The 13,793-nt window shown below is 43.9% G+C and overlaps 1 protein-coding gene across 3 annotated transcripts in view; it reads right to left on the minus strand.

Annotated features, from left to right (window-relative positions):
- The window catches only part of LOC147456077 (pentatricopeptide repeat-containing protein At4g35850, mitochondrial-like), a 67,852-nt gene that overhangs the window by 35,645 nt on the left and 18,414 nt on the right, over positions 1–13,793 (minus strand). For all 3 annotated transcript variants that reach the window (XR_015188427.1, XM_086514644.1, XM_086514645.1), the window contains exons 4-7: positions 10,860–10,925; positions 10,065–10,162; positions 9,835–9,952; positions 9,523–9,735 (exon numbers count right to left, since the gene is read on the minus strand). Coding sequence is in view for 2 of the 3 variants with exons in the window: in XM_086514644.1 (XP_086370770.1) it covers positions 9,523–9,735; positions 9,835–9,952; positions 10,065–10,162; positions 10,860–10,925 (495 nt within the window). In the remaining variant the exon portion in view is untranslated. The remainder of the gene's footprint in view (positions 1–9,522; positions 9,736–9,834; positions 9,953–10,064; positions 10,163–10,859; positions 10,926–13,793) is intronic.

The following is a 13,793-nucleotide window of genomic DNA, read 5'->3' on the forward strand; positions in this document are numbered from 1 at the left end:
CTGAAAGGGGCGCCAAGCTTTGGGGCCAATGCTCTCTGGGGTGGAACGTATCCACTCCCCACGTCGTCTATCTCTTTCCGTTCAGTTGTTATTTGAAGTGCCAAAAGTTTGTTCAGTCTCTTCTTTTTCGTTGGCACGTGGTGCCTGTCTTGTGACACGTCCCTACAGCTGCCACAGCATCAGCCTTCACACAATTCTTTTGTCCCTTGTGCCTCATCGAATAGGAAAGTTACAGGAAATGACCATTTTTAGGTCTTCGATCCTCGTTCCCGTTCCAGCATTCTGTTCCGAATCCATGTTCCGTGTTTCAGACGTGAGTATATGTAACAAGGAATGGCAGTTCACGCCCGTTGCCATTCCCGTTCCGCGTTCCGATTTCCCGTTCCGGGTAACTATGTCGGATAGGACCCATAAGTTGGTACAACTTATAAAAATTGGTGTCCTTTAGTCCAGGTGGCTCTACCACATCACCAGTTTGTGACACGCTATGCATTGAGCTTCACGTGCTTTCTCACGCTCGAACTCCATAGCTGCCCTTGGTTCTTCGGCCGCCATGCGTGCTTTCTCACGCGTTGCGCCTCTTGTTGTAGCATCATGTCCATCATCGACTTGACCAAAGCCTCCATAGGGTTTGGTGCAATCCGTGGCGTAGATGGGGATGGGGGGAATCGTTGAACAATCCTGCTCATGTAGAAACTTCGTCATCTCCAACTCAACTCTCATCACCTTCACGCAATGTATACATTTTGCTTCGGGTGATGACCATGAATTGACTCTTTGGGTACTTGGGGTTCTTGGGTTCTTGAGTTCGTGAGCTTCTTGAGTTCTCAAGGGTCTTGAGTTCTTGAAGATCATGAGTTTCTTGTGTTCTTGGCTTGCAATCTGCGTTTAAGAAGGCTTTTCTCTTACCCAAGCTCAACTCTTTCCTGCAGGTGCACCCCTTGGCGGCCTTGAGCTCACACCAAGGTTGCTTTTTCCCCCACCTCACATTGATTGGCATGCCGGTAAGTGCAAGGTCCGTTCTCAATGAGTGGAAAAGAGGAACAAGGGGAGGTTGGACAAGCCCTTCTTTCTTGGGTTACCTACCACTCTTCAAAAACACAGATTAGTGATCGACATGCCAAAGTGTTCTTGGGGTACGTGCGACCTCAACAAGCAAAAAAAAATTCTCGTGGTTCTTTCCTTGAGTGATGATATCGAACACTTCCGAACAGCTCTAGAGTACAAGAGAGTGCTAGAGAGAGAGAGAGAGAGAAGAGACGACACCAGATGGGGTCCCAAACCTCCCTCCAAGCCCCCCCCCCATGCTGTGGTAATTGATGATGGTTATCTCGACGATGAAGACGACAACAACGACGATGATGCCGACGACAACGATGACGATGTCAATGACGAGACTAGCGGAAAACGCTGACTGTCCAAGGCAAAAACGTAGTTGAACTGAAATGCCGACCGGTTCAAGGGCTGAGAACTGAAACCTGTCTGGTTCAAGGCAAAAACGCTAGGCAACTCTGTCCTTGCTGAAAACGTTGATGGTGTAATGAGAAAACGCTGTAGGCATTGTGCAATTGACGCATGTGCACTCTTCTCTCTTGTGGCTTTCCCATGCGCATCAAGGCTTCTTTTGTAATCCCCACAAACTGGGTCGAGCAATCAATAGCCAATCCCCCACGATCTATAGATTCAAAAATCCCTTGATGATAAGTCACTTAATAAGAGGACTCATAAGAGGAGGTTCATATGCAATGCAACTTTGGTTTTATGCAATGGCAGAAAATGCTCAGCTAGGTGTGCAATCAGAGGGTATGTATCTACTCTTAAGTACCTGGACATGCACGGCCCGCGTAGAGGCTCACAAGGTTGCCAGAACACTTCCTAGGCTTCCTAAACCCTAGAGGTAGGAACAACTTGTCCACGTACAAATAGGGTTAAATATGCACTTGACATTCCTCCCTTTTCAAGGTGAGGTATTGGTATTGAGCTGCGTATCTTCTTTGTAGTCGGCCAACAACTCAAGGTATTCCGTGAAAAATGCTTCATCAACCCACACTGCCTCGTGGGTTCCTCGATCTTTGAACTTTAACAAGTATTGTCGTGCTTGCTTCTTGGATCCATGGCGAAACCGATGCAACAAAACTTTCTCCGATTCCATGACTTCTACTTCATCAATAATCTCGGGTTCTTCTTCAAAAATGTCCTTTGGTCGGTCTCCTGGAAACAACTCCAACCAAGAAACATGGAAAACGTTGTGCATTGACCATGAGTTAGATAACTGCAATTTCATAGAAACCTCATTGATCTTTTTAATGACTGGAAAAGGACCATACATACAAAGAGACAACTTTGGACACTTCTTTCCTACTTACTTGAGACATTGCTTCATGATCCTAAGATAGACCCAATCCCCTTCCTTGATATTAACATCCTGACGAATGTTGTTAGCCTGACGTTAAGACTCCTGAGCTTTGCTTAGCCGAAGCTTCACACTCTCAATAATCTCATCCAAAGACTGGCTCTCAACATTGGCATCAGGCAACTGACTAACTGATCAAGTCAACAAAACCTAAAACGGATGGCCAAATACTGCCTAATACGGAGTTCTACCAATGGCATCGGAATAGGAGTCGTCAAAATTGCTTGCACTAAAGAGAGATATTGCTCCCAATGAGACTACTGATCATGCAGATAAGACTTCAAAACTTCGAAAGCCAACTGATTGTAGATCTCAGTTTGACCATCGGACTGTGGGTGAAATGTGGATGAGAAATTCAACTTGGTGCCAAAATTTTCAAAAAGTGCTTCCCAAAATTCCATGTGAACTTTACATCCCTATCTGTCACAATCGACTTAGGCAAACCACAAAGGTGATACCAATGCTTAATGAACAGACGTGCTACATCTTGTGCTGTCACTGTGGCCTTGCAAGAAATCAACATGCAAAACTTGTTGAAACGATCAACAATGGTTAGAAATCGAGTGTTCCTTGAATGCAAACTAGATGGAAGATTAGTCACAAAATCCATAAAAATGTCCTGAAATGGCCCTTTGGAAATAGGCAACGGTAGCTGACAAATTGAACACTGTGTGACATACTTAAACACATCTTTCCGCATTTTAGGCCAAAAAAAGAATCTTTCTGCCTATTCTAAATTGGTATTCATGCCTCTGTGCCCACCCGTGAGTGCATCATGTGCATCGTGCAATATGGCTTGCCTAAGAGGAGGCAACACACACAGACAGTGGCGAAAAAACAAGAGACCCTCATGAATGAGATAGTTGCTAGGCCCTTGGGAAGCAAGAGCTTGCAACCATTGCTTACCAAACTCGGAATCTGCATACTAGTTCTTCATGGTGTCGAAAGAGATTCCTTGAATAGACACGGTTGAACTTGTCTCTAGAGTCAAACGCATTTGCAACAGGGTTAGCTTTACCTAGAATATATTCAATCAAACCCCCAGATTGCTCAAAAAACTCCGACCACCGTGCCTCGCGGTCACTCCAATGTGCACTAGGCATAGACTGAAGCCATTTGAGGGCTTGATGATCAATACGCACAGTAAACCTCTACTATACAAAAAATGTTTCCAATGCTTGAGAGAATGAATGACAGAGAGAAACTCCTTATCATACACAGAATAATTCTTTTCAGCACTATTCAACTTCCTATTGAGAAATGTAACTGGACGGCCATAATGTTGGAGCACAGCTTCTATGGTGACGTTGCTCGCATCCGTCCATATCTCAAAGGGGTCATCCCAAGCGGCAAGGATGAGACACGAAGCCTCAGTTCACGGCAACCTTGAGAGCTTCAAAAGCATCAATAGCTACCTCGGACAGAGCAACGCGCTAACGACGAGTTTTCACCCCTTTCAAAGCATCAGTCATGGGTGCAGCAATGCGTGCAAAATCCTTGATATGCGAACTATATGCCTGACAAAGACCTAAAACAGAATGCAGATCACATGCAGTTTTGGGCAAATCCCAATTACGGACATGTTCCACCAATCGGATAGTCTTCACCACATGAATGCTCTCCTTCTCCACAAGAGAACGCCAATTCTTGAAGAGGCCAAATGCCTCGTACTTGTGTTGTAGAAAATATACCCAAGTAAAACCATTGAAATCATCCACCAATAACATGAAATAAAGGGCCTTGCTGAGGGAAGCGGCCTGCATAGGTCCACATAGGTCGATAAGAACCAACTCCAAAACGGCAATGGTGCGACCTGTAGCAAGTCGTGGAATAGATTCTCGATATTGCTTCCCACGAATGCAAGTAATGCATTTCCATGCTTACTCCCAACATCTGGTAAGCCTATAAGCATCTGCTCACGAAAAGCAAGCTGAAGAGCATCATTATTCAAATGGCCAAATCTGTAATACAAGGATCACCTATGGGTTTTCCAGTCGCTTAAGAAAGAGCATAGAGCATGTAGAGTCCGTTCTCCACCAAGACCCCTCTGACCTCTTTGCCGGATTGTCGATCCCTGAATAAATACCGCATCCTCTATGAAGATCATCTCCATGCCAAGCTTGCACACCTTGTGCATAGACATAAAATGAAATCCCAGCTTCGGAGCATAAAGTACCTTGGAGATATGCATACCCCCTCTGCCGTCGAGAATGAGCTCCATGGATCCCTCGCTGTGAATAGGGATCTCAAATTTTTCGCCAATGAAGATGGTACCACAGTGTCGTCGCATGTTGGACAAAAGATCCTTCGAAAGTGTCATGTGCCGTGAAGCACCACCATCAAGAATCCAATCACAATCATCTCGACTCGTAAGAGTCAACTCAAACTCCAATGTTCCCAGAGGGTCCGTTACGGGGAGAATCTCCAAATGAACAAAGGCCTATGACTGCACCACTGATGCTCAAAAAGTCGAAGCATCTCCGACTCGCTTTGGACACTTCCTCCAATGATGTCCCTTCCCACCACAATGACTGCAATGCCATTCCGCCTTAAAGGCTTCGCGCTCGGCATCACTCTTCTTGTCTTTGGTGTTGTTGCTTTTCTTCCTACCCTTCTGCTTCCTGTTGTTGAAAGAACCGGTCAAGGCCGACTTCTTCCCCGTATTGAACCGCTCCTCTAGGTCAATACCATTGGAACAATCTCGTCCCAAGAGATAGTTTCCAGCCGGTCACTCATGATCAAAGAAGAATAGAAGTTGGAGTACCGAGGAGGTAATGGGGCCAAAAGATGGATGGCCTATCCTCTGGACTGATAAGCTTTCCCATATGAAGCATCTCTTGTTGAAGCTCCTGCATCTTGTTGATGTGATCTGGCATGGAAGAGTTCTTCGCATCCAAGGTCCTCAACTGCACCTCGAGGGCTACCCGCTTCATTGGAGAAACTCGATCATAAAGTGAAGAAAGCCGATCCCAAATCAACTTCGCATCTTTCATCAATCGTATATGACTAATCACCGATGGTGTACTGTTGAGGATAATGAAAGACCGGATTCGAGCTTTGACATGATCCCATAACTTTGCTCTCGTCGGGTTGATTGGCTTTTGAAAGTTGCTCAAGAAGACGCCTCCAAGCTCGTAAGAGTCAAAGACTGCCATCACAGTAGCTTTCCCAATGGCATAGTTGTCTTCATTCAATTGTTGGTCCAAGGGAAAGGTAGGGAGTATAGTATCTTGATTGGTTGACCACCTACGCCGGAGTAGGGACCAATCTCCCCATTCCTCGTTGACGATGGTTCCACCGCCACCGGTCTCCTCCTCATGATGCACTTCGTGATCAAGGGCTAAACTTGTTTCAGAATCATCACTCTTCTCCATGGTGTTGGAGAACTTAGGCGTGTGATAAAGCTAGGTCGAGGTAGAAGAGAAAATCTACAAATCAGCCCATTACAACCAAAATCAGTCCCAAAAGAGTGAAAAACGCAGAAAAACCAGTAAACTATCTCTTTTCATCACGAAAAATCAGCACCACAAACTAGTACAAATCACCGAATTAATTCAAGAGCACGTCGTGGCTCTGATACCATGCCAAAGGTGCAACGGAAAAGGGTGAATCGGGCGATAAACTTGTCTGCAACCACGAGCAAACCACCTCTCCATACCGGGCAGCCAATAGATCTTGTATCTATCACGATGGATCTCCTTGTCATCAACGTCCTACCGCATACCGCCCACCAAACGGGCACGAGCACACACTACAGGTAGTGGCACACCGAAGAGGGTGTGCACACGTTGGGAATAGGGAGTGCTAGCAAGAGGAGAGGGAATCGTTGAGAGAAAACGCACGGGAGAGGGTGATCGACGTTGAGAGAGAAAAAAGCTAGAGAGAGAAAGTCGCCGCATACAAAACGCTAGAGAGAGAGTGTGCCTAAACGCAGGATCTACCCATTGAACAACATGCCAAAAGTGGGGGGGGGGGGGGGGGTTGTTGAAGGCAAACTCTCAATTTGCCCTACCTTGGCCAAAACCCCACAACCCCATAAATGGTTGATAAAATGCTAATAAATATGTAAACTCGCTAAAAGTGACCTGACATACATCTTTAGTAGCAGAATTGCAAAAGACTCAAGACTCTAACCCCGGGAAACCCTAGGAACGGGGGTCCCGCCTCATGCCAACCTATCGGGTGAGCAACGCACTGAAGTGCACCGCCGTGAATAGGTACGTCTACCTCAAATACCGCTAGGCACAGCCACAAAACAGCTCACTCCCTAATCTGCTCCTGGGAGATATTGGAGCTACCATCGGACAGGAAATTGAACACTAACACCTAGGGGGTCATTTCCTAAGGCAAGAAGCAGAAGAAGAAGTACATGCAAGTACGAGTACCCACAGCTTCAGTACCAACCTTTTCAGCCCTTCATCAGCAGCGTTTTCAGCACCAGGACTCAATATTTCAGCACTTATATTCCAACATTTTTACCTCAGCATGCCAGCGTTTTTGCACCTCATCATCAAAGCATTCAACCCGCAAGCCATCAGCATTTTTCCAATAATGCAGATTTCAGCCCCATCGTCACCATTAGTTGCAGATCACATTCACAGGACCATTAGCATTTTCAGTACTCAACCTTAGCCTCGCAGTATCAAGCATCCCTAGCAAGCACCCATCAGGATCTACATCTAGTTCCCGTCAGAATCTCAACATTAGCATCATTGTATCAACATTTTGTGCAAGTAATAAAAGCAAGTATTTGCTCTGGCAACAAAGCGAGGGGGCCCTTGAGGGTGGTCGCTGAGAAGTCGAAGCTGAGGCATGTGGGTATGTATCTTAGGGAGATAGCAAGCAAGTGGTTTGCAAAGATTTTCAAAGGCACCCAAGCCAAGACTTGGACAAGTTTTAAGTATGAGTATTATAAGCGGGTCGTTGCATCTGATTTTGACAAGAACATCCGAAAAGAATGCGACTGGCTTACATACGATAAACATGAGCGTCTTATAGCTTATATGGAAAAATTTCGGTCGGTTCTTCTAAAAATTTTAATGATAACTGTCAAGAACAAATAAGAAAGTTCGAAGCAGGTCTTCAAACCCCACTTCGGAAGAGTATGAAGGTGTATCCTAATGATTTCAGAGGATGATGGAGTCAACTATCATAGTTGAGGACTTCCAATCTAGCGGAGCTCCAAGGAACATGGAGCAGAGCACCTATCGTGCGAAGCAAAAAGGAGTGTCTGAAGGAACTCGAGAAAATAACTAAAAACATTCTTTTTAAGGAGTCAACAGACTAGTCTAAGAAGCCCAAGGGTAGGAACAAGAGAATCGCCGATCTTCAGATGTTGTAAGTGTGGAGATGAGGGTCACATGGAGTCTAACTCTCCACTAGGCAACAGTGGAAAGAACAAAGTGGAAAGAACAAAGCCCTCCAGAGAAGGGCGAGAGAGGTGAGTATGAAGAGAGTTCACTCTCAAGTCTTGATATATCTTATTTTCAATTTATTGCAATGTAAAAAGATTGTTTTATCGAGTCACTCCTAGATTACCTCTTGAAAGCCCGGAAGATTATGAAATTGATCTCATACCCGGCAGCTCTCCACCGATCCAACCCCAACAACGGGTAAGCTTGACTAAACAAGAGGAGATCTGCAAGCAATTCCATGAGCTTTTAGAGGCAAGTACTTCTCTGGACTGCTCTTCAGTTCTTCTCATACAAGAGAACGCTGGTATGTTTCGTGTGTCCATAGACTGAAGATCTTTGAACACAACACATTCCTGATTCCATGAAACGACAATATTGTCACAAGGTGCAATTACCATTAGCCCCATAGATCTCAAGAGTGGCTATTATCAAATACACATAGTCCCTGAAGATGTGCATAAGGGAGGTTTTTGCATGAGCTTTGGACTATATAAGTTTTTGGTGATGTCGTTTGGCTTGACAAATGCACCACTTACAATAAATCAGACGATGGACAGACACGTTTGACCTTATCAACATTTCTAAGGACTGTTCTTTGACGACATTCTCGTCAACATTTCTTAGGAGTGTTCTTTGACGACATTCTAGTCTTCTCTCTAAGTCTGAAAAGGAACATACAAAGCACTTGGATACACTATTTCAAGAATTGTGAAAGCATGAATTGCATTATCAATGCAAAGAAAAGCGAGAGATTCATTACATGCGCCACATAGCATCCCACAATCACATGAAAATGGACCCGACAAAGATCCAAATCGTGTTAATTGTAAGAATGGCCGTCAAAGATCCAAGTTGTTAAGCATCGGCCAACCCCTCATAGTAACAAGGGGATGGAGAGACAGACGACATAGGACTGGGGGACGGGGACGGGAACAAGCCAAGAGAGCCAGGAAACAGACGGCCATCCCCAGTTGGTCTGGCAGCACAAGATCATCATGAAAAATGCAAGCCTAGTCAACACCATCCTGTGGTCATAGGTGTAGTATGGTGTACATAAGGAGCCCTTTGTAAGGATGCGCATGATCTCCACAGGATCAGTAATAGTCCTCTGCTGCCATCTCTCCTCGAGATCTCTCTCATGTCACGCTCTAATACATTGGATGGCCCGCCCGTGTCGATGTGGTGGTTTGTAACCAGAGGCTGGCTACCGGGGGGGTTTTGTCATTGCATCTCATGAGGATAGATGACTTACACCAAGAGACCTCTAAGTGGCATGCTTTCATTCATATATCCTTAAATTGTTCCACGTGACCGAAAAAATTAGTACACTCCTTTCAAACAATGGAATACATAATCTGTAAGCCGCTTTGAAAATGCAGCCTTTCAAGAATCATTAGCAATCTAATATGGCAGTGAGAACTTGTGATGACCTATTCAGCATGAGATTGGTGACTTCAAAATGCAGAGCTTACATAATAGTGATAAGGCAATTAACTTCATCGAGATTAACAAATCTCCAAGGTGGAACAAGTTCCAATCTGAACCTGCTTCACCTCAGACCCTTACTATGACGTTAAGTTCGGATACATTACATTAATAAAAAATAAATCATTGACACAATAGAGCCTTGCATGTTCAACGAGTCCAAATTCTCCTCCAAAAGAAAAATGATATAGAGAACCTGGAATCACTTACTGCAGTGCTCTTGAGATCGGCACAGGCACAAAGAGCAGCATGGTACACAGTCAGCTTTCGGTCCACCAAATTTCCTCGTCCTCTTACAAAATCTATGGTGGGCAGACAATAGATGTATTCATCAATCTCATCAACATTTTCTGTACGTTCTCGGTCACCTCCAAACAGCTCATTGCTCGACCAGCTCCTCGCCTGGTTCAAAATTTCAATTATCTGCACTACCATCATTCAATCCCTTATGATAAAGACCATACACATGATTGCACAAAGTTCTGCACTAAAAATTGTTCATCAAGACTTTGAACCAAACACCTTCTCAAATGGGTCGCCTCTTTTTAAGAGCTGGTTCTTCTCTGCAGCTATGAGTGCAGCATAACAATACTTGTTCAGGGTAAGTCCTGATTCAGTTATCCTCTGTACAACCCCAGCCCTAGAGAGCATGCACAACAGAAGACCCAAAAAGTCTGTACGTACATGAGGCTCCCAGACAGATTTTGATAACAATCTGAAAGTCCTAAACATCAAAAAACACAAACACTTACGCTTCTTTAGGCATCCCTGCAGCTCCACAAGCTCCTAGAAGTGCAGTTAGGGTTTTCATTTTAGGACGCAAATTGAAATCTTTCATCTCCTCCACAACCTGGATAAAGGACATATCACTCTATCACACTTAAATACTGAGATAAACTATGTTCTTAATATTCAATTTGATGAATTAATAAAGCATTCACACCCTCAACACAAAGGAAAATTTTTCAATGCCAAAATCCATGCAGCGTGTAGAACACCAAAAGATCACCCACAGGAGCTACAGCCTTTGCTCCCGTGTCACTAGACTGTATATTATCACAAATGTATTGGACTGGAAACAAAACAATTTCAGTCAAATGATAAGCCCTACCCACAACGGTCAGATATAAGCAACAAACAGAAAAAATTAATTCCCAAAGCCTATTACAAGATGATAGAAGTGATGCTAAAACCTATGCAGCTGGTGAAAAAGAAGGCTTTCAACAAGATCGGAGACATAACATACGATAATCCACTATTACTCTTCACATAATGTAACATGTGAGGTATGTAGATGGCAACAAAATAAAAATATAAGAAGACTCCACTTTTTATTGCGTTTGGCATGTGACTCAAGATATGTAAATGTCAACAAGATTGAAACATAAGTAGACTCCATATTTTCATGTGTTAGGCATGTCAAGTCTTTTTAAGACTTGCCTAAAATGTCATACTAACTTGGGCCGCATGAAAATTGAGCTGAAAAACAAACCGATCCAGCTAATATCGAGTAGGATGCACAAAATTAAAGAACAAGAATTCCATGCCTGAAAAGCGCGACGTTGCTGCCGGCATCTTCCACAAGTTGCAACGAGACAATTGAATGCCAAATCCTGCCATCAAAGAATAAAATAACAGATAGCCACCTGGTAAAAATCCTTCCAATCATGAGTGGCGGAAAGACAAAGAGGCCCAACAAAGAAAGTGAAACCGTGAAAAAGGTGAAGAGTGAGGCAATGTTTCTTTTCTAGAATTCAAGCGTATGGGAAAGGGGATCCTTCTGGCTAAACAGACCCAACACCAGACAAAGAAAAAGCGGCCGAAAGTGACATGCAAGGTTGTTCACGTTCAACGTACGGAACATCTTTATTCAAGTAAGCTCTTTCCCCTCGTGTTTATTCTTTAAAGACTAAACTCTAGGCTAAAATAACAAGTCTTCTATTTTTTTCATATGCAGTAGGTTACAATTTGTGTAGTTAGATTAGTATCGTACGTGTATTGATAGTACTTGATCGTACATGTCATTCCTGGTGACACATGGCAGATTCCTTGAGAATCCACCATGAATCGTGCCGCAATTTGCAAGGACTGACGTGGCAGGCTGTACGATGGTTGACAGTGGTTGGCTTTTTTATATCACTTCCTTTTGGGGGTGTGCGGGGGGGGGGGGGGGGGGGGGGGGGGGGGGGGGGGGAAGGTTCGCTTCTACCAGATTATTGCATGCACAGTTGTAGAGTGACTCCCCGAAAGTTGTACTTTGTGGCTTCATTACTATAAAAAGAAGTAGAGAAAGGGGCACCAAGCTTTGGGGCCAATGCATCTGGAAGCCGCACTGCGGCAATTTGCGTCTCAAGTACAAATTGTTCTCAAGTTCAACTATTATCTATTTCAGATCTAGTCGAGTGTTTGCTATGGATTTACCGGCTTGTCACTAGCTTGCCGGTTATAATGGTATCACAGCTTCACCTCGATTCTTCTTTTGTCAAGGTTCTGGTCTGTGAATTCTAAGCTATGGTTGTGAAGTAAAGAAGTCCTAAAGATAGGGGCCAGGGGCCCCTATAAGAGGGTTGGTTGGGTGGAGATCAAACAGCATAGTTCCCTAGGCTTTTCAGTGATGGTCATCTATATCACCACCAAAAGCTATTGTGTGGCGATACCTAGGTTAAGGAAGAAGCTCATGCTTCACCTTACGTCGATCATCGAGGTATTCTCCCTATAACTCTAGCCCAACAATGCTCTCAGAGTTGACATTGAAAGATATGCTTGACAATGCCTCGTTTGCCAAAAAGTGAAATTTGATCAACACAAGACACCAGGTTTACTACAACCTCTACTAGCACCATAGCAACCAGGGATAAGTAAAGCCATAGACATTACAATGGACCTTCCAAAGACTCAAACCAGAAATGCTGCCATTTGGACCATTGTGGACAGCTTCAATAAACAAGCACAATTCATCCCGGATAAGAAGACTAAGAAAGCGACTCACGTGGCTAGAATTTTTTTGACTTAAGTCTTCAAGCATCACCGTCAATAGTATGTGATAGAGATCCTTGCATAACTAGCCTCTTTTGTTGAGCCTTGTTAGAGAATGTAGACACTAAGTTGAAATTCTCTTCAACATATCACCTAAACATGGATGGACAAAGCGACATTGTCAATTCCACCATTTTAGACCTTTTGAAGTAATATGTTTCAGATAGACAATCCGACTCGAAACAGTACTCACCTTTTGTAGAGTTCGCCTATAACAATACGGTGTACTCTAGGTAAGGCTCCTTCCAAAATCAAGTCTTCTTATGTAGGATAAGATCTTTGAACCAGATGAGTTCGAGAGAGATTTAAACCCTAGCTATGGGCAAGTAAGAAGAGCTATTCTTTACTCGCAAACAAGCATAAGAAACAAGCTGATAAGCACAGAAGATGCCTAGACTTGATTATAGACCAATTTGTCTTATTCAAGTTTGAGAAGGCAAGATTAAAGAAACAAGCTGGCCACAAAGGTGAAGTTGTTAAATTTCCAAGCATGGGCCATCAAGATTCTAGATATAGATAATGACGTGACCTTTCGCTTGGGTCTTCCTGCAATATGGAACATCTATAATGCATTTTCACATAAGTACCATATGTTGGTCTGCCATGATCCTCCTGAAGTAGAGGAAACAGAAGAACTTCTCCAACTGAAACAGATTGTTCACCATGGAGGCATGGTCAATGAAAAATGTACAAACTGAACAAAGCCACAAGGGCCAAAAAAATTATAAAACTGAAAAACGGCCTTGGAACAAAACTCCTAAAAAAAAGTAAAAGTCCCCAACTACCTACAAAAGAGTAGAAAGGGACTCCAGAAGCCTTTGAACAGGTATCCTGAGAGTGATAGGGTATTCATCTATCAGCAGTTGTCCACAATCTGGGCTTGGAAACCTCCAACCATCACAACAGTCCACATATTGCCATGTCACATGATACCTAGCAAGGTCTAGCCCTAACACCATTGTAAAGACCACCCAAATCCAACCTCCTTATGTGACTTGCCAAAGACCAAAGTCAACCAAGAAACAAAGAAGAAAGGACATCAAACTCACCTCTCAGGCCCGCTGCTGCTAAGCTCCATCCTAAAGCCAGCCATCCCATATCACCTGCTTACACCGAGCAGGTGCGTAGAAAGCTTGCCAACAGATACTTAAAGAGTTTTAGAGGGTCGTCTCCTGGGATAAACGAGTGGTAGTGCCCAGCATTCAATCAGGCAAATTTGGGCCAATTCCAGAGGGTGCCAAGTATATTGGCAGGCGACTCTTCAAATTTCCTTTCCCATGTCTTTTGGGTCTAGTCTCGGTCACCTCTATATTTAGGGGCCTTGAGCACTCTTAGAGTATAAGATCACATCATAGTGTGACTTGTGTAGAGTGCCCCTAATAGGGCTTTGTCCATACTCTTTTTTTTTTTTGCGGGGCTTTGACCCTTTGCATTACATAAAATCA

Source organism: Adiantum capillus-veneris, chromosome 6 (assembly GCF_014529385.1).
Source record: "Adiantum capillus-veneris isolate H3 chromosome 6, ASM1452938v2, whole genome shotgun sequence".
Lineage (NCBI taxonomy): Eukaryota > Viridiplantae > Streptophyta > Polypodiopsida > Polypodiales > Pteridaceae > Adiantum > Adiantum capillus-veneris.